The sequence below is a fragment of the Zea mays genome, chromosome 8 (genome assembly GCF_902167145.1).
Source record: "Zea mays cultivar B73 chromosome 8, Zm-B73-REFERENCE-NAM-5.0, whole genome shotgun sequence".
Lineage (NCBI taxonomy): Eukaryota > Viridiplantae > Streptophyta > Magnoliopsida > Poales > Poaceae > Zea > Zea mays.
The window spans coordinates 34,783,714-34,811,262 of record NC_050103.1 but is presented as its reverse complement, the minus strand read 5'-3'; the positions used below and the strand labels follow the sequence as shown (position 1 = coordinate 34,811,262).

The 27,549-nt window shown below is 43.9% G+C and overlaps 1 protein-coding gene across 4 annotated transcripts; it reads right to left on the bottom strand.

Moving 5' to 3' along the window:
• Positions 1–971: 971 nt before the first annotated feature.
• LOC100272416 (phospholipase D family protein) lies at positions 972–27,549 on the bottom strand. Of its 4 annotated transcripts, none has more exons than NM_001350737.1 (20): positions 26,681–27,524; positions 25,097–25,198; positions 24,513–24,631; positions 24,210–24,351; positions 23,896–24,063; positions 23,634–23,807; positions 21,969–22,208; positions 21,773–21,889; positions 20,355–20,494; positions 20,114–20,263; positions 19,859–20,015; positions 19,250–19,792; positions 15,805–15,915; positions 15,474–15,620; positions 15,194–15,391; positions 14,962–15,063; positions 3,323–3,454; positions 2,119–2,184; positions 1,792–1,853; positions 972–1,699 (listed from the first exon to the last, which is right to left on the bottom strand). In NM_001350737.1, exons 1-20 carry the CDS (start codon positions 26,912–26,914, stop codon positions 1,450–1,452), a joined length of 3,354 nt encoding a protein of 1,117 aa, NP_001337666.1. In that variant the 5' UTR covers positions 26,915–27,524; the 3' UTR covers positions 972–1,449. The 4 variants fall into 4 exon arrangements, 3 of the variants coding, with proteins under 3 accessions (NP_001337666.1, XP_023156501.1, XP_035817227.1); XM_035961334.1 differs by having other exon boundaries at positions 1,035–1,699; positions 25,097–25,193; positions 26,681–26,899; XR_004851749.1 differs by having other exon boundaries at positions 1,325–1,699; positions 1,792–1,926; positions 26,681–27,540.

Genomic DNA, 27,549 nt, shown 5'->3' with positions numbered 1-27,549 from the left:
GCAAAGTGTGGCAAATTAGTCAGGAAACCAAACATGCCCTTAGTCCCTAACTAGTCAAATAGTGAGACTAAAATAAGGACTAAAGTGCTTTAGTCTCTAGTCTCTCAAATGGTGATTAAAAGGGACTAAAATATATCAATTCCACATTTTGCCCCTCATTTATTTCAATTACGCTAATGGTGGAAGAATGTTAAGGAGCATTTTAGTCTTCTTACGAGTCATTTAATACGTTCTGAATACTTTTAGTCCATGCAACAAAATAGGGTAAGGACTAAACTTTAATCACTCGACTAAACTTTAGTTCGTGGACTAAAGAAATAAAACATATCCTAATACAGAAACTAAAATAGAGTTTTAGTTTCCGTATTTGGTGACTAAAATAGAATAAAATGGAGAAACTAAAAAATAGTCCTTAAAAACCAAACACCCCTTCGTAAAAATCTCATGTGTAAAGGTCTGTTTTGTTCGATGGACTAAAGATTAGTCCTTCCATTTTAGTCACATTTAGTTCCTAAATTATCAAATGGTGGAACTAAACTATATTAGTCTCTAGTCTCTCAAGGGGTAACTAAACCATATAAATTTCACTTTTTGTTCCTTCTTTATTTCAGTTGCATTAATGGTGGGAGAATACTAAGGGATAATTTAGTCTTCTTATAATTCATTTAATATGTTTTGAATAGTTTAGTCTCTAAAACCAAAAAAGATAGAGACTAAACTTTAGTCTCTGAACTAAAGGAACAAACGGAGGCTAAATTATGATTTGGATCAGATGAAGTACACTCCAGTGACCTTAGTTGATTGATAACCTATTTAAGACAAAACTCAACCTATAATTTAGAACGAATGAAATTCCAATAATTCGTCTCAGCATGTACATTTAATTGCCTATAAAACAATGATTACATTAGATAAAACAATATACCAAATGTGCCCTCACTGCCTCACAGAAACTTCCAAAGTACCACATCCACAATAATGATCAGATAACAAATTTCAACAGAATCTGCCAATGCTCAATGTACAAGACTACAAGGCATCAAATTCAGCTTTAAGTGCATTTTATTTTGCATAAAAGAATTCATCTAATAGGGCAACATCTGCTGCCCGAACTAACTCTGATAAACGATCTGTACAAATCTTGGCCGTCATATCCTATATACCCGAAACTAGCAAGGATATGGTTGTTCCTTTGTTTTTGTTTTTCCTATTCATCCAGGCACGAGACACGATCTAGGCATATACAAGTATAATAACCCTATAACATGTACCTATGGGCGGACTTTCGCCAAAAGCGGGAAAATAAACACTAAGGGCTTGTTCGTTTCAACATTAATCCATGTGGATTAGATGGTATTGAGTCAGTTTAAATCCATAGCAAGTCAAAATTCATCCTAATTCACTCCAATACACACCAATCCACATGAAATTGAAATAACCGAACAAGCCCTAATGGAAAACTTGTGGAGATGTATAATACTCGCTCTCACTGAAGAAAGGTCTCAAGTCCTCTTGGCACATGAACTCCAAAGGGAAGCAAACAATATGACCCCGAACGTCCTGCAACCGTTCCATTGGTTTGGCACATGCCAGGTCTCCCTCCTGTTGCGTTTCCAGGTTTTCTAAGGCAACACCCAAGTCTATGGTTGTGTGGCCAATTTTCTCCTTACGATGAGCAAAACTTTGGCGAAATTGATACCTGCAAGAGGTTGATATCATTTCAGAGACCAGTGAGCACAATATTTCGACTCGAATGGGAGAAAACTTGAAGACAGGTCCTGCATTCAATACCTAGAATGGATGTGATCGTTGGGAACACATGAGAATACTTGATGGTAGATCACGGTATTCTCCTGTCATATATCAGTTTGTTCAGTTGAGAGGACCCGGGGGACCAAATAAGTTTTGGTACTCAGATGTATCAATCTTATTGTAAAAAAATGTAATGAAAAAATCATTAGATAATGAAATTACGGCATCGATAGACAGGTGCAGTGACAGATAGTCACTCAAATGGTTCCTGGTTTAGTGGTTAGTTCAAAACAAAACAGTTCAATCTCTAACTTAATAGCTTCAAATAAATAATGGGTCAACATAAAGTATCTCCGCTACACTCACCTTAGCAGTGGCCATCCAGATGTTTTTGTACGCTGAATCATCCACAGGATCCATAATGCAACTAACCTGAAAATGAAAATACACATCAAGTGGAATCTAACTCAAAGAGCTCTATACTGTATATGCATCATGTAACTCTTCTATTTCATGTTCTTGTGTTTTCGACCTCCGCAAGGAGTCGATTGTACCCGGTCTGTTCTCAGACCTTTTCTCTTTTTTAATATATTAATACGCAGCTCTCCTGCGTGTTTCGAGAAAAAAAAAACTCTTCTTCTGTCAAAAACGTGTCAAGTCTTCAGGACTACTTTATAAAGTGCTGCCCTGAAACAGATTTAATGACTTGGGTGTTAGATAGTTCAATTGCATGTGTTCAGAATCTTCAGATGGGAGGAGGGGTGACATTTTTGCTACGGTTGGCTTTTATTCTAGTTATACCCTGCTGATCCTCTGTATTTCTCACTTAGGGCTACTTTGGGAACCTCAAATCCCCTTCGGGATTGGAGGGTATTGAGGTGGAAATGAACTAATTTCCTCTCCAATCCCCTTCAATCCCTGGATTAAAGGGGATTTGAGTTTCCAAACTAGCCCTTAGGGCTTGTTCGTTTCACCATTAATCCATGTGGATTGAATGTTATTGAGCCGGCTTAAATCCATAACAAGTCAAAATCCATCCCAATCCATTCCAATACACACCAATCCACATGGAATTAGAATAACCGAACAAGGCCTTAAGTGTGCAGCAGCCTATAGTGCTGGTTCTTCTTCAAGTTGTCTCTGTCCAACTCACTTGTCCTGTTTACACTACTGATGCAGTGCCAATATGGAATACTAGGACATCACAGATTTGAGGTTATGTTGTTAGTTGGAATGGGTTTGACATGGACCTTAAATTTAAAATTGATCAGGTCAGATGTACTGAGGAAACGTTTCAAATACCAGTACATCAGGTTCTTAGACTACCTGTCTACCTGGGCGTCATGATAGAGAGCCAAAACACAATGAAGGTGAAGCTACTAGGTTAGGAATTGATATCTCATGGTTTAGATAGAGCACAATCAAGTTTGAGAAAAAACAAACAAATAAATAAACAAGAGAACTTAGACTACAAATCCTGCTTTCCTTCAGACTGCTTATATGCTTATTACAACTCTCAGTTTGAAGTATCAGTTCGTGGTTAAAGCATAATGAAACATATATCCCAAACCTCTCCTGGAAGAAGACCAAGGTGTTCTGCCCATAGAGAAAGTCGTAGGCTGAGGGAGAACTTTCCAGCTTCCCAAGGTCTTCCATCCATTATAGAACTGACAACCTCTTTATCTTCAATAATTATACCAATCTGAAAGAATAGTAAGATTTCATTAAAGTGTAGAATAGTAAGACTCCATTAGGCTATCTCCAGCAGCCTCCGACCTCCGTATCACACCGCTTATCTCACTCCTTATTTCAAACTTTGCTCTATAAGTGTAATTTATAGTGCAAAACAGTGTTTTGCATGGCCATATGCATGCCCTGCTGAGCACGGCCTTACAATGTAAATAACAGGACATAAGAGCTGTAGTAGATTGTCGAAGTAATCCGCCTAATCAAAAAAAAAAAACTCGACCGATAGAGGAAAGACCACCCCCATGGTATTATTATTAAGAAGAAACTCAATAGGAGCCCTGACCGGGAAAGGTCATGAAAGTTGGTCCCTCGTGTAGCATGAGAGTTCGTCCCCTATAGGCCAAATCTTTACTCGTGCTTTGATCTTCACTAATTGCAGTTTGGTCATGAACTAAAACATTCTTCACCTTGAACAGTGAACTTTCCAACTTTCTAACAAAAAGAAAGTTTTTTGGATAGAAGAGGAAAAGAAAGAGAGAAGATATATACAGAGCAAGGAAAATAATTTACATCGGAGTTTAGACTAATTGCGTATCTGTGGGAATATCCCTCGATTAGGGAAGGTCATTTGTTTTTTTAAACGTAATGGCAGGAGCTCTGCCTTTCAATTAAGAAGAATAATATAATTGATCCAGTTTTAAGGAAAACCAGGCCCGAAACCTACACAGAATGCACAAACAACCTAGATAATAGACGCACCACACACAAAGCCCATCCAGAGCCATCGTTGCCGAGCTCAAACACAAGTGCCGAGCAGCTTCGACTCCCCCAGACGGACCGCATATGGACAAAGGAACTCGACGACGCCTACATCCAAACACCGGTACAGAAGGAGGAAGCCCTCGGTGCATCGTCGTTGCCAAGCCTCACACCCCACGCGAGGCAGCTTCAATTCTTCACCAACAAGCTAGCTCCTCCGCCTTGCCTCCAACAATTGCCCAACCGCCGAACCAAAATCCAATCCACGAAGAAGGGGAGGTTTCGCCTCATGTCATCGTTGCCGAGCCACATCCCCTAACGCAGCAGCTTCGACTTCATGCAGCAAAACCCCACCTCCACTCGCATACCAGATGCCAAGAAGCGAAAGCAACATCCGAAGGTGACGTTGTGGCCGAGACTGAAAGGGAAATGTGCCCTTGGGTCATTTCTAAGTATTTTGGTGATTGAGTGCCAACACAAGTGCTTAAATGTGAATTTATACTCATGGATGGACAAAGTGCAAATCAAGAGTAAAGGTATGTTTCTAAGCCTTAGAACATTGGTTTTGTGTACTAATATACTTATCTAAGTGTTAGAAACAGAAAGAAGAAGAAAAGAAAAGAGGTGGAAAAGGCTTGGCTGTGTACAACCAAGACTCAGCTCAGTCTGGCACACCGGACTGTCCGGTGGTGCACCGGACAGTGTCCGGTGCGCCAGGCTGACTCGGCGTGAAGTGGCCGCTCTCGGGAATTCGCCGACGGCGTACGACAAAAATTCACCGGACTGTCCGATGTGCACCGGACTGTCCGGTGAGCCAACGGTCGGCCGGGCCAACGGTCGGCCGCGGAATCTGCGCGCGACACGTGGCCGGGCCAACGGTCGGAAGGGGGCACCGGACTGTCCGGTGTGCACCGGACATGTCCGGTGCGCCAACGGCTCCCAGATCTGCAACGGTCGGCCGCGCCATTTTAGGAAGGAAATCGGGCACCGGACAGTGTCCGGTGTGCACCGGACTGTCCGGTGCACCCGACGACAGAAGGCAAGATTGGCCTTCCAGATTTGCTCTCAACGGCTCCTAGCTGCCTTGGGGCTATAAAAGGGACCCCTAGGCGCATGGAGGAAAACACCAAGCAACCTTAGAGCATTCTTGATCATCCACACTCAGTCTTTGCGCATTCGTTTGTCATTCTCAGTGATTCGAGCTCCGTTCTAGTGAGAACTTTGAGATAGTCTTTTGAGCTCGATTCTTGGCCGTGTGTGTGCGCATTTTGCTGTGGATTTGTGTGTGTTGCTTCCCTCCCTTACTCCGTGCTTCTGTGTGAACTTTAAGTGTAAGGGCGAGAGACTCCAATTTGTGGAGATTCCTCGCAAGTGGGATAAAGATAAGCAAAGCAAAACACCGTGGTATTCAAGTGGGTCTTTGGACCGCTTGAGAGGGGTTGATTGCAACCCTCGTCCGTTGGGACGCCACAACGTGGAGTAGGCAAGCGTTGGTCTTGGCCGAACCACGGGATAACCACCGTGTCATCTCTGTGATTGATCTTTGCTTGTTATTGTGTTTTGTTGAGGATTCCTATCTTGCCACTTGGCAATTATTGTGCTAACGATTAACCAAGTTTTGTGGCTTAAGTTTTCAAGTTTCACAGGATCACCTATTCACCCCCCCCTCTAGGTGCTCTCAATTGGTATCGGAGTCGTTCTCTTCACAAAGGGACTAACCGCCCGAAGAGATGGATCCTAAAGGGAAGGGAATCGTGATCAACGACAAGGAGAAGGAGTCTTTCGTCAACGAGCCAAGGGATGACAAGTCCAACGACTCGAGCTCGGGCCACAGACGCAAAGATGGGAAGAAGAAGAAGACAAGACGCATCAAGGAGATCGTCTACTACGACAGCGATGAGTCTACTTCTTCCCAAAAGGACGACGACCACAACGACTACGAGAAAAGGAAACCGGTTAATTCGAACTTTTCTTTTGACTACTCTCGTATTCCGCAAAGTTCAAATTCACATTTGCTCCCCATTCCACTTGGCAAGCCCCCTCACTTTGATGGAGAGGACTACAGATTTTGGAGCCACAAAATGCGTACTCACTTGTTCTCTCTCCATCCTAGCATATGGGAGATTGTAGAGAGTGGAATGCACTTTGATAGTACGGATAGTCCTATGTTTATTAATGAACAGATTCATAAAAATGCACAAGCTGATACTGTGTTGCTAGCCTCTTTGTGCAGGGACGAGTACCATAAGGTGAGCGGCTTGGACAATGCCAAGCAGATTTGGGACACCCTCAAGATCTCTCATGAGGGGAATGATGTCACCTTGCTCACCAAGATGGAATTGGTGGAGGGCGAGCTTGGACGATTCGCAATGATAAGGGGCGAGGAGCCAACTCAAACATGCAACCGGCTCAAGACCCTTATCAACAAAATAAGGAGCTACGGAAGCACGCGATGGACGGACCACGACGTCGTCCGACTGATGCTAAGGTCATTTACCGTTCTTGATCCTCATTTGGTGAATAATATTCGTGAGAATCCCAGGTACACCAAAATGTCGCCCGAAGAAGTCCTAGGAAAATTCGTCAGCGGGCGAATGATGATCAAGGAAGCGAGGTACGTGGACGACGCCTTTAAATGGACCGATCAACGAGCCGCAACCTCTTGCTCTCAAAGCAACAAGAAGCAAGGAGGCGCTACCTAGCAAGGTGGCACAAATTGAGGCGGCCGGACTTAATGATGAAGAGATGGCACTCATCACCAAACGCTTCAAGACGGTGCTAAAGGGTCACAAGGGGCAGCCAAGCAAGACCAAGACAAAGGGGAAGCGCTCATGCTTCAAGTGCGGTAAGATTGGTCATTTTATCGCTAACTGCCCCGATAACGATAGTGACCAGGAACAGGGAAACAAGAGGGAAAAGAAGAAGAATTACAAGAAGGCAAAGGGTGAGGCTCATCTTGGCAAGGAGTGGGATTCGGACTGCTCCTCGTCCGACTCCGACAATGAAGGACTCGCCGCCACCGCCTTCAACAAGTCATCCCTCTTCCCCAACGAGCGTCACACATGCCTTATGGCAAGGGAGAAGAAGGTATGTACTCGAGACACTACTTATGCTTCTTCAAGTGAGGACGAATCTAGTGATGAGGATGAAATAGATTATTCATGTCTATTTAAAGGCCTAGATAGAACCAAGGTAGACAAAATTAATGAATTGATTGATGCCTTGAATGATAAGAATAGGCTTCTAGAAAAACAAGAAGATTTGTTGTATGAAGAACATGACAAATTTATAGAAGCACAAAAATCTCATGCTCTAGAAGTTAAAAGAAATGAAATGCTTTCTTGTGAATTATCTTCTTGCCATGAGACAATTTCTAAATTAAGGAGCATTAATGATGATTTGAATGCTAAGTTAGAGATTGCTAGTAAATCTACCTCTTGTGTAGAAAATGTTGTAACGTGTACTAGGTGTAAAGATATTAACATTGATGCTTATAGTGAACACCTAGCTTGCATTTCTAAATTAAATGAAGAGGTAGCTAGTCTTAATGCCCAACTTGAGACTAGCAAAAGTGATTTTGAGAAACTAAAATTTGCTAGGGATGCCTACACGGTTGGTAGACACCCCTCAATTAAGGATGGGCTTGGCTTCAAGAGGGAAGTCAAGAACTTAACAAGCCATAAGGCTCCCATCTCCGCCAAGGAGAAAGGGAAGGCCCCTATGGCTAGTAGTGCTAAAAAGAACTATGCCTTTTTGTATCATGATAGGAGACAATCTAGAAATGCTTATAGGAGATATAACGCATATGATGCTTTTGATTCTCATGACATGTTTGCTTCTAGTTCTTCTTATGTGCATGATAGAAATGTTCGTAGGAGAAATATGCCTAGGAGAAATGTTGTTAATGTTCCTAGGAAAGTTAATGAACCTTCCACAATATATCATGCTTTAAATGCTTCCTTTGCTATTTGTAGAAAGGATAGGAAGATAGTTGCTAGAAAATTAGGGAAAAGATGCAAGGGAGACAAAACTTGCATTTGGGTCCCTAAGGATATTTGTGCTAACCTTGTAGGACCCAACATGAGTTGGGTACCTAAGACCCAAGCCTAAATTTGCCTTGCAGGTTTATGCATCCGGGGGTTCAAGCTGGATTATCGACAGCGGATGCACAAACCATATGACTGGGGAGAAGAAGATGTTCACCTCCTACGTCAAGAATAAGGATTCCCAAGATTCAATAATATTCGGTGATGGGAATCAAGGCAAGGTAAAAGGGTTAGGTAAAATTGCAATATCTAATGAGCACTCTATCTCTAATGTGTTTTTAGTTGAGTCTCTTGGATATAATTTGTTATCTGTCAGTCAATTATGCAATATGGGATATAATTGTCTATTTACAAATGTAGATGTGTCTGTCTTTAGAAGAAGTGATGGTTCACTAGCTTTTAAGGGTGTATTAGACGGCAAACTTTATTTAGTTGATTTTGCAAAAGAGGAGGCCGGTCTAGATGCATGCTTAATTGCTAAGACTAGCATGGGCTGGCTATGGCATCGCCGCTTAGCACATGTGGGGATGAAGAACCTTCACAAGCTTCTAAAGGGAGAACACGTGATAGGTTTGACTAACGTGCAATTCGAAAAAGATAGACCTTGTGCAGCTTGTCAAGCAGGTAAACAAGTGGGAGGAGCGCATCACAGCAAGAATGTGATGACCACTTCAAGACCCCTGGAGCTGCTGCATATGGATCTCTTCGGACCCGTCGCCTATCTGAGCATAGGAGGAAGTAAGTATGGTCTAGTTATTGTTGATGACTTTTCCCGCTTCACTTGGGTGTTCTTTTTGCAGGATAAGTCTGAAACCCAAGGGACCCTCAAGCGCTTCCTCAGGAGAGCTCAAAATGAGTTTGAGCTCAAGGTGAAGAAGATAAGGAGCGACAACGGGTCCGAATTCAAGAATCTTCAAGTGGAGGAGTTTCTTGAGGAAGAGGGGATCAAGCACGAGTTCTCCGCTCCCTACACACCACAGCAAAATGGTGTGGTAGAGAGGAAGAACAGGACGCTCATCGATATGGCGAGGACGATGCTTGGAGAGTTCAAGACCCCCGAGTGTTTTTGGTCGGAAGCCGTGAACACGGCTTGCCACGCCATCAACAAGGTCTACCTTCATCGCCTCCTCAAGAAGACTTCGTATGAGCTGCTAACCGGTAACAAACCTAATGTATCGTATTTTCGTGTATTTGGGAGTAAATGCTACATTCTTGTGAAGAAAGGTAGAACTTCTAAATTTGCTCCCAAAGCTGTAGAAGGGTTTTTATTAGGTTATGATTCAAATACAAAGGCGTATAGGGTCTTCAACAAATCATCGGGTTTGATTGAAGTCTCTAGCGACGTTGTATTTGATGAGACTAATGGCTCTCCAAGAGAGCAAGTTGTTGATCTTGATGATGTAGATAAAGAAGACGTTCCAACGGCCGCTATACGCACCATGGAGATTGGAGATGTACGGCCTCAGGAACATTTGGAGCAAGATCAACCGTCTTCCTCAACTATGGTGCAACCCCCAACTCAAGACGATGAACAGGTTCATCAACAGGAGGCGTGTGATCAAGGGGGAGCACAAGATGATCATGAAATGGAGGAAGAAGCGCAACCGGCACCTCCAACCCAAGTTCGTGCGATGATTCAAAGGGATCATCCCATCGACCAAATTCTGGGTGACATTAGCAAGGGAGTAACTACTCGATCTCGATTAGTTAATTTTTGTGAGCATTACTCCTTTGTCTCTTCTATTGAGCCTTTCAGGGTAGAGGAGGCCTTGCTAGATCCAGATTGGGTATTGGCCATGCAGGAGGAACTCAACAATTTCAAGCGCAATGAAGTTTGGACACTGGTGCCTCGCCCCAAGCAAAATGTTGTGGGAACCAAGTGGGTGTTCCGCAACAAACAGGACGAGCACGGGGTGGTGACAAGGAACAAGGCTCGGCTTGTGGCAAAAGGTTATGCCCAAGTCGCAGGTTTGGACTTTGAGGAGACTTTTGCTCCTGTGGCTAGGCTAGAATCAATTCGTATCTTGCTAGCATATGCCGCTCACCATTCTTTCAGGTTGTACCAAATGGATGTGAAGAGCGCTTTCCTCAACGGGCCGATCAAGGAGGAGGTGTATGTGGAGCAACCCCCTGGCTTCGAGGATGAACAGTACTCCGACCATGTGTGTAAGCTCTCTAAGACGCTCTATGGACTTAAACAAGCCCCAAGAGCATGGTATGAATGCCTTAGAGACTTTCTAATTGTTAATGCTTTCAAGGTTGGGAAAGCAGATCCAACTCTTTTTACTAAGACATGTGATGGTGATCTGTTTGTGTGCCAAATTTATGTCGATGACATAATATTTGGTTCTACTAACCAAAAGTCTTGTGAAGAGTTTAGCAGGGTGATGACGCAGAAATTCAAGATGTCGATGATGGGAGAGTTGAACTACTTCCTTGGGTTCCAAGTGAAGCAACTCAAGGATGGCACCTTCATCTCTCAAACGAAGTACACGCAAGACTTGCTGAAGCGGTTTGGGATGAAGGACGCCAAGCCCGCAAAGACTCCGATGGGGACCGACGGACACACCAACCTCAACAAAGGAGGTAAGTCCGTTGATCAAAAGGCATACCGGTCAATGATAGGGTCATTACTTTACTTATGTGCTAGTGGACCGGATATTATGCTTAGCGTATGCATGTGTGCTAGATTTCAATCCGATCCTAAGGAGTGTCACTTAGTGGCAGTGAAGCGAATCCTTAGATATTTAGTTGCTACGCCTTGCTTCGGGCTCTGGTATCCAAAGGGGTCTACCTTTGACTTGGTTGGATACTCAGACTCCGACTATGCTGGATGTAAGGTCGATAGGAAGAGTACATCGGGGACGTGCCAATTCTTAGGAAGGTCCCTGGTGTCGTGGAACTCTAAGAAACAAACTTCCGTTGCCCTATCCACCGCTGAGGCCGAGTATGTTGCCGCAGGACAGTGTTGCGCGCAACTACTTTGGATGAGGCAAACCCTCCGGGACTTTGGCTACAATCTGAGCAAAGTCCCACTCCTATGTGATAATGAGAGTGCTATCCGCATGGCGGAAAATCCTGTTGAACACAGCCGCACAAAGCACATTGACATCCGGCATCACTTTTTGAGAGACCACCAGCAAAAGGGAGATATCGAAGTGTTTCATGTTAGCACCGAGAACCAGCTAGCCGATATCTTTACCAAGCCTCTAGATGAGAAGACCTTTTGCAGGTTGCGTAGTGAGCTAAATGTCCTAGATTCGCGGAACTTGGATTGATTTGTAGCATACATGTGTTTATGCCTTTTGATCATGTTCCTTCTGCATCTTGTTGCTTAATGGTGCTCAAGTTGTACAAACACTCCCTGGACCTCACAAGTCTGTTGCAAAGTGATGCACATGTTTAGGGGGAGATGTGTTACAACTTGACCCTTTGAGACTAACCATGTGCTTGAGTTTGCTTGTTTTAGTCTCAAAGGAGGTTTGAAAGGGAAAAGGTGGACTTGGACCATGAAAGACTTCCACTGCACTCCGATGAGAGGGTAACTTATTCCAAGTTCATCTCATGTACTCTTATTGCCTTTGTATTCTTATTGAAGATTTTGGTGAGGCAATGGGGTTCTGGGCCAAGATTGATCCCGTTTTGGTGCTTGATGCCAAAGGGGGAGAAAATAAAGGCCAAAGCAATAAATGGATCAGCTACCACTTGAGAAATTTTGAAAATAGTAAAATAGAGCTTTTTGTCAAAACTCTTGCATTGTCTCTTTTGTCAAAAGTTGGCCTCTTGTGGGGAGAAGTGTTGATTATGGGAAATAGGGGGAGTTTTTGAAATCTTTGATCAATCTCTTTTGGAATGACTCTCTTTATGCTTCAACATGTGTGTTTGACTTAGAGATAGAGATTTGAGTTTGATTTGCAAAAACAAACCAAGTGGTGGCAAAGGATGATCCATATATGCCAAAATTGAATCAAAATAAATTTGTGTTTTATTTAAAGTGATATTGCACTTGTTCTAGTTGCTTTATGTTGTGTTGGCATAAATCACCAAAAAGGGGGAGATTGAAAGGGAAATGTGCCCTTGGGTCATTTCTAAGTATTTTGGTGATTGAGTGCCAACACAAGTGCTTAAATGTGAATTTATACTCATGGATGGACAAAGTGCAAATCAAGAGTAAAGGTATGTTTCTAAGCCTTAGAACATTGGTTTTGTGTACTAATATACTTGTCTAAGTGTTAGAAACAGAAAGAAGAAGAAAAGAAAAGAGGTGGAAAAGGCTTGGCTGTGTACAGCCAAGACTCAGCTCAGTCTGGCACACCGGACTGTCCGGTGGTGCACCGGACAGTGTCCGGTGCGCCAGGCTGACTCGGCGTGAAGTGGCCGCTCTCGGGAATTCGCCGACGGCGTACGGCAAAAATTCACCGGACTGTCCGATGTGCACCGGACTGTCCGGTGAGCCAACGGTCGGCCGGGCCAACGGTCGGCCGCGGAATCTGCGCGCGACACGTGGCCGGGCCAACGGTCGGAAGGGGGCACCGGACTGTCCGGTGTGCACCGGACATGTCCGGTGCGCCAACGGCTCCTAGATCTGCAACGGTCGGCCGCGCCATTTTAGGAAGGAAATCGGGCACCGGACAGTGTCCGGTGTGCACCGGACTGTCCGGTGCACCCGACGACAGAAGGCAAGATTGGCCTTCCAGATTTGCTCTCAACGGCTCCTAGCTGCCTTGGGGCTATAAAAGGGACCCCTAGACGCATGGAGGAAAACACCAAGCAACCTTAGAGCATTCTTGATCATCCACACTCAGTCTTTGCGCATTCGTTTGTCATTCTCAGTGATTCGAGCTCCGTTCTAGTGAGAACTTTGAGATAGTCTTTTGAGCTCGATTCTTGGCCGTGTGTGTGCGCATTTTGCTGTGGATTTGTGTGTGTTGCTTCCCTCCCTTACTCCGTGCTTCTGTGTGAACTTTAAGTGTAAGGGCGAGAGACTCCAATTTGTGGAGATTCCTCGCAAGTGGGATAAAGATAAGCAAAGCAAAACACCGTGGTATTCAAGTGGGTCTTTGGACCGCTTGAGAGGGGTTGATTGCAACCCTCGTCCGTTGGGACGCCACAACGTGGAGTAGGCAAGCGTTGGTCTTGGCCGAACCACGGGATAACCACCGTGTCATCTCTGTGATTGATCTTTGCTTGTTATTGTGTTTTGTTGAGGATTCCTATCTTGCCACTTGGCAATTATTGTGCTAACGATTAACCAAGTTTTGTGGCTTAAGTTTTCAAGTTTCACAGGATCACCTATTCACCCCCCCTCTAGGTGCTCTCAGAGACGAGCATCAATAGCAACGCCTTCAGGAAGGGAGTGACGTCTTGGACCCCACCGTCGCTTGTCCGAGAAGAACCAGGCTTTCGCTCAAGAAGACAGTGTTGGGGAATGTGACGCCCACATAGGGGAAGCGGCACTCACGGGTGTCACAGTCGCCAAGGCTTTCACTCGCCCAAGATGTCCCCCAGCACATCGTCAGGCTACGACCCCGGAAAAAGCATGCAGCCTCCATCATCGTCGCCGCCCAGACATCTCGCACACACCCTTCCGGAGGGGTACCAACACGCCGGCTGCCACAGCAGCCGCATAGCTGTGTCGGCCGCCACCTCCTCCGGCTAGGCACACGGGACTGGACAACACCTTGTCGTGTGCATCACACTGTCACGTGCCAGAGCCGATGCCGACTGTCGTCGGCGGCCCTGGCACCCACAACCAAAGCCAGCTGCCTCCGGACACTCAGTCGTCGTCGCCGCCTCCGAGCGCCAGCCCAGGCCATCACGAGCCACCACCCCTGTGCACAGACCATAACCAGCAGCCAAACACTGCATCGACAGCACGCGCGCAGCCACTGCCAAGCGCAATCGTCTCTACTCACGCCTGACGCCGCCGCTATCACGTGCCACCCTCCTGCCGACAAATGCGGCCTCCTCATTGCCAAGCGCAACCCCTCACTTCTCTCTTGGCTGCGCCACCATGATGTCGCCACGGAATGCGCAGAGCCGCCGAGGAGAGCAAAGTCCCAGCGAGAAACACAGGAGCTCTTCCTTCCACCTCTGGCGAACCTCCAAGGAAACTCGGCGCCCAGACCTGCTCGCGCACAGGGAGCATCTCTGCTCCGGCGGCTGCTCACCGGCCTCCCTGGTTCTTCCTCTCACAATCGTGCAGCGCCCTCTTCTCTACGGTGGTTGCTACTCCTCTCTGAAGCTATGCGCAGGAGGACGTCACGCCTCCTCCCTACTACACGCCCTGGTCGACGACGAATTTCCCGTGGCTCAGGAGGCCGCGCCCGCCCAAATCCGCCGGAAGGAGGGAAAGGAGCCCCCCCCCCCCCCCCCCCCCCGCCGTCATCGCAGGCCGCACGGGCTTCCGATGGCCTGCTCAAGCGGCGGCGTGGACAGGGGATGCGGCGGCGGCTGGGCGGTGGCTAGGGTTTTGAGGGGCGCTCGAGCACCGTCTGCTTCCCTACAGGTCAAGTTCTCAACCTATTCAATTCTTGCTGCCTTGTATTAGCTAAACACAAAAATTTGGGAAGGTCATTTCTATGTTAATTAATATTGATGAATTCAGCAGTTATGCCTGCATGGAGCCGGAGCATATATACTGTGCACATACAAAAATTTGAGAAGGTCATTTCTATGTTAAAAAAAGAGCACCATGCAAACATACAAGTCATACCTCAGAATCCCTAGATCCAAGCAAGCTTCTATCATTTATGTTGGCTGAGCCAATCAATGCCATGCGATCATCAATAATCATCAATTTACTGTGCACATATATCTGCAACATGCAAATTGTTAGGAAAAAAATAAAAGAAGCACAGAAACTAACCTTGCCTAAAGGCATGACCTATTGAGTGTAACAGAAGCATTTTGACCCCCACCCTACCACCACCAACAAAAAAAAGTACCTGATTGGTGACCAGAGGACCCCCATCATCTGATCTTCCATGTGCTCTAAGCCCATAAAATGAGATATAATCATCCGCCTTCGAGCCAACCACATCATACAGATTTTTAAGAATTGAATTAGGTCCTCTACAAATAGTTCGGTATTGCCAATGCATAATTGCCCTCACAGACGCAGCTCCACCATCATCAATGCCACCCTGAAATAAAACAATTAACTATACAGCCAACCTTAAGCACCAAACCATGTGTCATAGTGTCATTGATACAAAAGCACGCTACCTGAAAACCAGGTAAAAGTGGTATGACAATAATAACCCGGAAGCGCCTTTTCTCTTTTTCTGCTCTAAGTATGCGCCTATATAGTGCTTCTAATACACGATTCTTAATTGTGTCATCCCCTGAAAGACCTGAAATGAAAAACTGATTCTGCAAAGGCCAGAAGAACGAATGTATGTTACAAGGGATATCAGTCTATTTGTAATTATATGTGCATATCGAAATATGAGGTCTATTAATTCTCAAACATATGAACGTGAATAACTCTGAATATCAAGTGTTACAATAAAACTTAAATCTTATGGCTTAAAACTGCAGAGCTAAGAAAACACACCTCGATGTAAACAAAATGTTCTGCCTTTTCAATAAGAGAAAAATAGGCATTATGGATGCTTCCTTCGATTTGAGCTGTTCCTGCTGACCATGGGCCAACACTTCTAACGACCTAAATAACAGAAAATTTTAATTGTTTAGACATTAGTGTACAATATGACTTTCGCTATTAAAAAAAACTTGACCTGCGGGGGGTAAGACAGCCCCCGGGCATTGTATTAAGAAGAAGACCTTCTCACACAGGTCAAGAAAACCCCCGAACCCCTGCCCCACCCATACACAGCGGCATCGAAGCCCATGTGAGAACGACCACGACCGGGGCTGAGCCTTAGACCTGTGCTTTGGCGTGGGACAGACGAGGGGATTTTTTAACCACAGCCTGAAATTCGCTCCCACGGGGAGTCGAACCCAGGACCTGAGGAGTGCTACTCAGACCACCTAACCAACTCAGCTAGAGGCCCTTTCGCTATGACTTTCGCTATTACTTGGTATACAAATTACAAGCAATCTAAAAGGACAATAATATCATCTCCGATTCATTTCAATGCACTTGGAGACTAGGAAAATAGATTAATGCAACATGATTTTAAGTTTTTAACAAATGCTGCATGTAATAATTTGAGACAAGGGTGTTCTATGTGCCACCCAAGAACAGTTCATGCAGGGATACTCTTTTTTTTATTTGTGTGGAATGACCGGATATTTCAACAACTTTGGCAAGCAAGAAGTGCAAATAAAACAAGATACTATCCCCATTATTCAAAACTTAAAGATTATGCACCATCGGCTATTATTTTGAACAAAATTTTAAAAAAACTTTCAATTGAATGACTCTTTTGATGACACCAATAGACGCTTTGTGCATAGGACCCAACATTCTAAGGTTAGAGAGACATTGAAAAGAATGAAAGAGGGTAAGACGATGGGCCCTAATGGTTGGAGACATTGCTATAGTATGGCTAACCAAGTTGTTCAACCATATCTTCTGGTTGAACAAGATGTTTGACGAGTAGAGAAGTATATTGGTACAAATCTACAAGAATAAGTGAGATATTCAAAGTTGTACCAATTACCGAAGAATGCAACACTATGAAGATACGGGAGAGAGTTATCAAACATCGTCTGAGAGGAATGAAGAGGGTCTCTATGAACCAATTTGATTTTTTTTCTCGAACGCGCAGAAGAGTTGCGTATCATTATATTAAGAATAAAAGGAGGGTCCAAAGTAGACCAATACAAGAGACAATGAGCCAATATACTTTGAATATATTGGAGACCAATACACTATGAACCAATTTGATGCACTGTTATTAAAACGTCGCTTAAACGTCGTTTAAGCGATAAAACGTGATTAGGAGCTGGAACGTCCAAACGTTCTAGTAAAGTGACGTAGAACGTCCGTTTTGGACGTTTAAACGTCGCTTAAGCGTCTTAAACGCGTTTTAGGGTGTTTTACTCGTTCTGTGGACGTTCTAGTCATTAGTGGGCCTTTTTCCTGGGCCTTTAGGTTTACAATCAGCGCGCGTGGAGGCCTCCTCTCCTCAGCCAGCGCATGGAGCTCTCCCAGACGACTGCCCTCCTCAGCCGGCCGCCCACAACAGTCAGCCGACCGGCACAGGTACGCCGCCCTCCACTGACCTCGGCTCCCCCCTCCCTCCACCCACAGGCCACTGCGTCGCGCCATAGGCCACTGCGCCGCGCCGCCGCCGCCCTCCACCGACCTATGACCTCTCACCTCTACGGCTCCCCCTCCTCCCTCCGCAAGACCAGCAGCCAGCGCCCAAGATTTGTTGATTTTGCTCATGGTCTTAATATTGATGAGTTCGATGATGGTTACTGATCATGCATAAAAGTTGTAACTTGTGTGGTTGAACTTGTGTTGTTGAACTTGATCTGTTTCTTTTTATGCTATTTGGTTTGTGAACTCAACTTATATATGAACTTATTCTATATTTGAACTTCTATGTCAAGTCTGAAAAGACGTTTCAACGTTCGTTTAAACGTTTAAATGTTAAAAAGTTGGTTCATAACGTTTTAACGTTTTACCGCTTTAATAACCATGATTTGATGTCATGCTCGAAAGATCAAACATGAAAGTCAATGAGCCATTTTCTTAATAAGACAAGTGATGGAGCAGCATAGGGGGCAGAAGGACCTACACATGGTTTTCATCTACTTAGAGAAGGCTTATGGCAAAATACCAAAGAAGGTTATGTGGTGAATTTTGGACAAACATAAAGTACCAACAAAGTACGTTAAACTCACTAAGGACATGTACAACAATGTTGTAACTTCCCGATTCGAATAGAACTACATCAAGAGTCCGCTTTGAGCCCTTATCTTTTTGACTTAGTGATGGATGAGGTCACAAGGGAAAGGGACATACAAGGAGATATCATTTGGTGTATGTTTTTTGCGCACGATGTATATCTAGTTGATGAAAGTCGAGCAAAAGTAAATAAGAAACTATAATTGCGACGAAAGACTCTTAACTCCAAAGATTTTAGAATCAGTAGAACTAAAACCGAATATATGAGATGTGACTTTGGTACTACTACACATGAGGAAGATGTTAGTTTGAAAGGTCAAATAGTGCCCAGAAAGGACACCTTTCGATATTTAGGATTAATGTTATAGAGACAGGGATTTTGACGAAGATGTTAGCCATATAATCAAAGTGGGGTGGATAAAGTGACATCAAACATTTGGTGCTCTATGTGACAAAGAGGATACCATAGAAGCTAAAAGGCAAGTTTTATAGGACAACGATTAGACATATTATGTTGTATAGTGCAGAATGTTGACCTACAAAAAGACAGCATTTTCAGTGGATAAGTGTTGCAGATATGTGTATGTTGTGTTAGATTTGTAGTTGTAGCCATACAAGACAGGATCTAATCCGAAACGATGGTATATGTGATAGGCTAGGGGTAGCACCAATTCAAGAAGAAAAGCTTGTCCAACACTAGTTGAGATGTTTTAGACATGTCCAATGGAGGCCTCTAGAGGCACCAATGAGTAATGGGATTCTAAGGCACGATAGTAACGAAAAGAGAGGCAGAGGAAGGTTGAAGTTGACAATGACATGGGAAAGTGCAATAAAAAAGACTTGAAATAATGAAATATACCTAAAGGTTTAAACTTAGGAGTGCATGAAAACAGTTATCCACATGTCTGAACCCACTTGTGGCTTATATTGGGTTTCAATTCTAGCCTACCTCAACTTACTTGGAACTAAAAGACTTTGTTGTTGTTGTTGCAGGGATTTCTTACGTTATATCTGTTCTCTGAGAAAGTGGTAAAAATTTAAAGTTCCCTTGAACCACCATGGTAAGGGTTAATTGTGTAATAATGAATAGCACTAAGCTGCACCATGTACAACACAGTTAGGGGCGGCTGAATCTATAAACCAGCATATACCATTTAAGTGCATGGAACAAACTAACCTGGCAACGACATGCTGCTCGGGGACCAACTTCTCCAACATCAAGCACAGAGGCAACTTGATCTCCTCGTTCTTGTGCCTCCCACCACTCCTTATCTATGTGTTGCATATTTGGATTTGAGGTGCTATAGTGCTTAGACACTGAAACCTCAGGGGAACCGATATTATCCACAAATCCTTTCATCTGTAAATCTTGTAAAGAAAGGTCTTGTTTGGCCTTTCGGTTGGAAACTGGCTGCTGGTTCCAATTGGATTTATTCGCATGATCTGAAAGACCATTGGTGATATTCATGCCATTCAGTCCAAAATCTCCACTTGCAAATATATGGTGATCAGGTTCATGTGGCAAAAGCAACGGAATGTCCTGACATGATGCTGGTGTGGTCAAGGAGTTTAACCTATTAAACTTAATATCCTTATCAAGGTTCTGTTTACTCTCCATTACCCCATTTGTTTCCTTGCCTGTACCCATGTAATGAGGGATTACCATGTGATGATGAGGCATTAATAATGGGATTGCTTGCTCATTTGGTGCTTTATTCCTCTGCAATAGGTGAGATTGTTAAGCACTTAAACAGATGAAAAATACTCCTAAAGCCAGTAAACTGACCTTCGCATAATTCCATCTCTGAACAAAATGCCTTGCTACATCTCTACATGCTGGACCATAAAGTGCACACTGAACATCATGCCAAGGCATGCGAGGATATTTAGTACGATCCAGCTCATCTTTCATTGTGTCCTCCCAAGAATTTGGCTCAGATTCCCTTACAAACAACAATAATAAGATAAGCACAAAAGCTAAAGAATTAATAGAAAGTATGCATGCATGGAATCTAATAAAAAGTCTGAATAACAAAAATACCTAGGATTGTAGTAATCCTTTCCTGGCCATGTTGATGGAGGAAAATCCACAACTTTATGCTCAGGGGAATCATAACGACCAAAGCACAAATCAAGACCTCCAATATAGCATACTTGATTATCAACAACAACAATTTTTTCATGGTGAGACCTTCAAGCAATACAATATAAAAGAGTCGATTGTGAGGATTTAACTAACTGCTGCTGACAGAAAAAAAAACAGTATAAAGCTCCCATTGTACCATAGATATATGCCAGTCGAGAAATGATCTGGGTAGCGCAGAACTTTAACATTCTCATGAATGTTAAGTAGCCTCCGTTTACTGTACATGCTGTTGATTTTCAACGCAAGAGATACTTCCTTGTACAAAAGAATGTAAATCTGCAAAACAAAATACCATTTCTTAGTTACTGGGACTTACAATTGTCATAACTAATAACTGTGATCGTTAAATTAAAAAAATAGTTCAAATGTATTATTAACAGAAAATGATTTATGATAAGCATCAAACAAACTGTGTTCAGTTTCTAGGAGCAATGAAATATTTGAACGCTGAAAAGTATGCTCTTGCAGTCTTTCCTACGACCATTCTGCATTGCAAAACATTTAGGACCATATGGGAGCACTAGACAAAGGAATCTGACTAAATGGCAGGCTATAAGTACAGAAATACCTACAAACCTAAGCATTCCAATATACAGAAGATATGTTTAAGTTTAATTACAGTGCACGAGGTTCATGTCCAGAACAACCATCGTGTGCTCCTTTTTTTTCTCAAACACGGAGTGCTGTGTATCAATAATGGTATTCTTAGATGATTAGATCCTTTGCTCTGTTACTGGACTACTGGCTCACAGTAATGCATTCTTGTCTTTCTAATATAAAGTGTTAGTTATTGACAGAATAATAAAAAGAGCATGCAACCACATGCCACACAGTAAATTCTAGATAGTTTATTTATCATGTGATAAAACTAATCCTCAAATGTTTGACTGTAGCATACCCCACATTGACTTGTTTAGACTTGGCCATAGACAAATGGTTTGAATTGATTTAAGACCTTTACCACCAAAAAATCTAGTTAAATTAGGTTAAGATAAATAAAATTAAATAAAAAAGTGATTTATCCCAAATCTCAATATAGTGAGGTTCCACTAAGTTTTTTCCTCAAAACTCTAAAAATAGGATAATCTAAAAATCATTTGTAGTTTTCATAAATAGAATATAATCCTAGACGAAAAGCAACTAAAAGCCTGTATTATCAAAACTTCACTAGAATGCACATTTGTAAAATCCAACATAATCATCCAAAGGTAAATAAGGGAAATCATCAAACAATATCTTTGTTAAACCTAACTGATTAACATCTTAAAGTCCAGTACTAACCCTTACAAATAAATGTAGTTTGTAAAAACCAGTTAATAAAGCTCCTATAGATTAATATGGAGCACATTCTGGAACAAGGTTCTTTTTCTCGAACATGCAAGAGAATTGCTCATCATTAAGAGAGAAAAAGAGGAATATGCAAAAGGAGGTAGAAGACCCCCCCCCCCTTCTCCCAAGATAAACACTAGACTGGAGCAACTAGGCTTTCTTAGCTAACGTGACACTGGGACAAGATTCTAATAGTTTTGCTGATTAAAAATAATAATTAAATACCTGTACCCCTTGTTTCGCCCTTGATTCCAGAAGAATATCAAGCCTAGAGGATCCATGAAAGTGAAAGGGGCGACGAAGATACAATTCTGGGCACAGCCACCAGTCAGTTATAAATATCTGCACCCAACATTTAATTATCTTCATGACATGGCAATGTCTTCAACTTGTACCAGATCCTCACTTCAAGTGCACTAACCTCTGATTTGGCTTCCTCAATGGAAGAAGCAATAGCATCAAATGCAGCATGGCCATCTATGAACCATTGTACGACACTACCATCTTCAGTCAAACCCCTAGGTGGTGCGAATGAACCAAAACGGTGAGGGTGACACCAGCCCTCTGGGGGTCGTCGAGCAGCATTTATTGCAGTAACCCAATCCTTTACCTTAACTGAATTTCTTGTTCTCAATTTTATTGTCCGCCCCCCAGAAGATACCTTCGACAAGTAGCAGTCTTTAGAAAATTCGGACATAACACTGATGCCACATCTACTGCATTACCATGTTGCTTGCCCAGAAAAATCAAGTCCAGTATGAGTGGTAATTTTTAACATCTTTTAATTTGAGCTACACAAGTCCATTGTCATTTTTTTCCTTATGACACAAAACCTAGGCAAGTTATTTGCAACATGGGCTTTAGCTATATGCCAAATAGGGACCGTATGTAGATAAAATGGATGGAAGAAAAGTCGAACATGAGGAACAAATGGAGAGCACACAGAAGAAATGCAAGAAACAATTGGTTATCAAACTAGTTTGTCAACGAGTAGACACAAGTGTCCATAAAGATTCAAATCCATGAAGTTAGTTCAAAATCCTTCAAAGTACCAAAGCAGCTCTGAAACTGGTTCAATTTAAACTACATAGAAGGTTTCTCACAAGAAAACACAGGGGCTACAAAGGGGTGCAGACTGAATCAGTTGCAAATCACGCATCTCCCGCATCCGCCGACATATTAGGAGGCCACGTGCACCAGCCTGCAGCCGCACCGCTGCTAACACCTGGCGGGTAATCATCTTCCTCATCGGCTCCATCGCGATGTCCGGCTGCTCGATCTGCTCACCCTTGGCTTGGATCTGTTGGGCACTGGTTATGGTGGTAGTGTTGATCGCTGGTTATCAGGATTCGATGGCCTCTTGACGCTTCTAGAGAGACGCCACCTGTTGGACGAAGTCAGCCAATGTCTTGGCAATGGGATCCAGTGGCAGTTCATCAGAACCTAGTATCTGTAATACCAGACGTTATGGCGACAGCTAGGGTTGAGGGAGCATGAGGAGGCTAGCCGAGGTCTTGCCCACGACCGGACAAGAGGGAAGGGTTTTCCTTCTTAATTCTTGCTTGATTAGATTGATATATCTCCTCTCCTTATATAGAGAGCTTATTTGACCTCTAAGCAGTGTTCTTAAGGCGTCGACTAGGCGATGCCTAGGCGTCCAGGCGCTCGGGCAAAACTGGCCGCCTTGCTCTCCTTACCCGCCTAGGCGTCGCCTAGGCGCCGCCTAGGCGCTAAGGCGGTTGTCTGGTGCATTTTCTCGCCTAGGCGCCTTGAGAACACTGTCTCTAAGCGAGTGATCCTTATTTGTAATTAACCCTAACACTAATGAGCTATATTGCCAACCTAGGCTTGATAGGCCCATGACATATGCCTCTAACAATTTTGTTTTGATTGCACTTGAACCCAAAATTGACCCAAAAAAATGATTATGCTAAAGGACCCATTTACTCATTTAGTCTACTTGTTTGGTAGAACCGTACGAGTGGTAACATAATAATTCCACGGGAGAGACTCTAATATTAGTTATTTGATTGGAGTGATATGTCAAGATGCTAGACCAAGCAAGTCATAAATGGAAACGAAATACCTCAAATCCAAAATGCAATGGATTACGTTCCTTTATCTCCTTTGCTAGAGTGGTTTGGTCATCTCCATCTCTATCAGTGCAAGGTGACACATCGAAAATAATTATGTCCAAGAGCTTAGGATCAAATGGATCTTGAAGTAAAGCCAAGAATCCTGGCTTCAGTACAGCCCAAACCTATCAAGAAGCGTTTGATTTAACAGCTCATGTAAAAGTCACCATCATTTTAGTAAAACAAAATAAAATCATCAAATATTTTCAGTACCTTTTGCCAGCTACTACTGCAAAAACTAAAACAACAGGATGAACAGTATCTCTCTTTACTGTCCATCTCAATTTTCGGCAAGTGCCTTGCTGTAACATAATCTTCCTTTAGCTTAGGCCCATATTCTGGCAGAAATGATAACAGTGAAACTTCCAAAAACTTGCAGACCTGCATTTTAACAGATGTTACTGTATAAAAGAAAATGAGAAACATGATGATCCACTCTAACGGACACATGAACAATACACTTTGTATATATTTACACAGTCATCAAAACTAACATGACTTGTTTTACGGAAAAGTGTTTTTGCTACCTCTCTTGAGTTGACAATATCCAAGTTTCCCAAGAAATGGTTCAAGTATTCTTGCATGGCAGCCTTTGCACGATCAGAAATTGATTGCTGACGGCCAAGGGCAGGTCGAATAACAGGTAAAACAGCACTTGAAGGGACATTCCTGCATCCAAAGTTTAAGTATGTTTATTACTATACATGCACATGGATATGTGGGAAGCCAATTGCTAAGTGCATCAAAATTGTTTCAAGATTTTGTTGCTGAAGTTTCCATTATTCTTTTACTTCAATAAGGTGAACATTGTTAATAAACCACCACTTTACCTGTTTTTGACAGAGTTTTCGTCATGCTGTGAAGGAACATGCACATCATCGGCTTCATCATCATCATGTACAACTGGCACATGCTCCCCTATCCCCAAATTTTGAAGCCATTCTTTGACCTTTAATTAAACAAAGGAGATTAGTTCAGTTCTACATGACTGGAAATGAAGCTTCCGCACAAAACAAATATACTGTGTCAAGAAGAGTTGACAGTCAAATAAAGGGATAGAATCAGGTTGATCAGCAAAATCACTCACTTAGAAGGCATACTTGCATTGTGCAGCTACATTAGGGTATAGAACCCCCAAACAGATCTCAAAGTAATATGCATGTGTTGGCCCAAGCAAGTGAAAATGACAGAAAATACAGTGAAATGCAAAATGTAATGAGAAGCACCTCCTAGATGCAGATGATGGTTATAAACTAAATAGTTTTGTGATTTTGTCAAGAAAAAAAAAGGCGCAAAAGTTCTTCCACAACGACATATATTTGCATTGTGATGTAACCAGTGTGTTTAGTGGTTAACCAGAAAGAATAGGTATATTCAAGCATGGCTCAAAATAATCATAGATTATGTAACCAACCTGTTCTTGTTTCTCATGGAATTCTTCAAGAAATGCACGTCTCTTCAATGCAAAATGTAGATATAGCACTTGTGAGGCCTTCTTATATAGAAGCCACCTAAACTGAGAGAAGTAGTGAACATTATTTAATGGATTTCAGAGTTCGTATTTTGGGGAAACGTAGAGGCTAAGAATGCAATAAATGAATGTTAGCCAAAGCAACCTCAAATATTCCAGTGGAATCATGTTTTTATAGTATCCATCAACAAGACAAGCAATGTGCCATGCATAATCAACTGATGCAAGTTGTACTGTTTATTGTGCCTTGGCTCGATGCCAAACGACACACGGAGCTATATCATTGTTGTTTCAGAAAAATGGCATGATGATATATCAATCTTTTCCATGGTTGATTGGTTCAGAAAGCAGCACCCCAGTTCACATTTTGTTCTGTGTGTCCACCCAACTACTTCAGCAGTTCAGCCAGCCATCCAATAGACCAATACCATCACACTGAATGCCTCATATATTTGCCACCAAATTATAGCCTAATATTACCCAAAAAAACGAAAGTTGACTCCCTTTAAATGCAAAAGACATAAAATGAACTACCTGAACTCCATCTAAGCATATAATCCTGTTTCCCAGCACATACAAAGCACCACGTATAAGAAATTTCTAGTGGCAGCTTATTTTATCAAAATTATAGGTCACCCTTTTCTCTAAACTAGCATATAGCCCGTGCTAACGCTACGATCTCGGGGAGGGGAAGGGGCGACGGCGGAGACGCGAGGGGAGGGGCTGACGGCGGCGCCATGAGTGAGGGGGAGGCTGGGGGCGGCGGGGGAGGGGGAGACTGGGGGCGGCGGGGGAGGGGGGAATGAGAGATGAGTTTGCAAAGTTTGAACTGGCGGATTTTATAGAAGAAGTTTAATGATAATGGGCCATACAAACTCTAATCTCATATACTAAGTATTAAATGGTATACAATTACAATGATCACCTACCCCAGCAAAACAACCCAGAAAATAGAGTTTTGAAGGAGTAAAAAGAAGCTCAAATTGCCTAAAGGACGTCAAAACACTTAACATTGATAGAGGCGTAATGTAGCCAGCAGCAAAGACCAAAGAGTTCACCTGCCTTTTGCATCGAATGGAAAATGGCAGACGGAACTCATGCAATCATTGATTCAGGCACTGACAATATTGCAACCCAAAGCACATAAGAGGTATCATTTTTCTCCATAGTAAGCACAAAAAGGTTTTGTGAAAAAGGAATAGGAATACAACAAAAAGCTACCTAGTTATAAGTCACTTCCATATTCGCATCCACATCAGAGCAGCAGGCCCGAATTGAACCACAACCCACTCACAGAACCCGAATCGAACGAGCAACTCAGTTCCCGGCACCTCAAGCGATAATCGAAGCTTGAGATCACCTAGAAAAATGTAACCAGAACCTATCGGGAAACAAATCACCCAGACGCCCAATTCACGCAGCAATTCTATACCGCCAAATGCCAGGCACTACTACGCTGACCGCCCAACGAGAAGAGCTAGGCCAGACGAATCCGGAGGTGGGAAGAGGCGGCGCCCGGGGACGGACCTGCTTGTAGTGGACCTCGATGGTGTAGGAGAGCAGCATGGGCGTGATGTCCCCGGCGTCAGGGCGCGAGACCTGGACGATCCTGGCCCGCGGCAGCTCGTCGAACACCCGCACCGACTCCGGCAGGCGGAACGACGCCGACGACGCGGCGGCCAACCCCTCCGGCTCGGGCGGCTCCGGAGGCATCCTGACGTACCTGTGGCCACCGTGCTCCTGCTCCTCCTCGCCGGTCATAGATTCCTCGGGGGGATTTATATGGATGGTTTGTTTTGGCGTTTGGGAGTGCGGGCGAGACACGAAGCGGAAGCCGAAGGGGAGGAGCGGTTCGAGGAACGAAGGAAAGGGGCGGTGAGCTGGACTGCCGCGCCGTGGCAGGAAAAGGGTAAACGATCAGGTGGGATGTGCTTCCTGCCAAATTTGGGGTGCTTTTGCCTTTTCCTCGCCCTAATGATCTTGAAATTTTTAGGCACCGTTGAGCAAAGGTTGCACGCCAGACTAGTGTTTGGTTGAGCGAAGGTTGCACGCCAAATTTTGAGCCACTGTTGAGAGGCCGCGCTGGAACAGCCGCGCGCGAGTCGGAGCTCCACGGCCGCGCGCCTCGAGCACGCGGAAGCGGCGCTCGTCGGCCGCGTGCCTCGTCGGGCCGCGCGTCTCAAGCATGCGGAGGCGGCGCTCGTCGACCGCGCGTCTCGACGACGCGGGAACAGCCACGCGCGAAGCGGACCTCGACGACGCGGAGCCGGCTCTACTTCGGCTTCAACTCCGACGACGATGGCGTGCTCCCCTCCCCTCCGAGCTCGCGACGAGGAGGCCGATCTGGCGAAAGTTCCCACACTGCCGTGACGGTCGTCGGTTGTTGTGCCTGTGCT

Bases quoted from the DNA above. Each gene is read 5' to 3' on its own strand.
- LOC100272416 (NM_001350737.1), bottom strand. From the start codon at position 26,914: ATGACCGGCGAGGAGGAGCAGGAGCACGGTGGCCACAGGTACGTCAGG. The intron at 20,264-20,354 runs GTACAATGGGAG...TATTGCTTGAAG, and splicing joins TCGACTGGCATATATCTATG to GTCTCACCATGAAAAAATTG. The intron at 19,793-19,858 runs GTCAGTTTACTG...CACCTATTGCAG, and splicing joins AGAGATGGAATTATGCGAAG to AGGAATAAAGCACCAAATGA.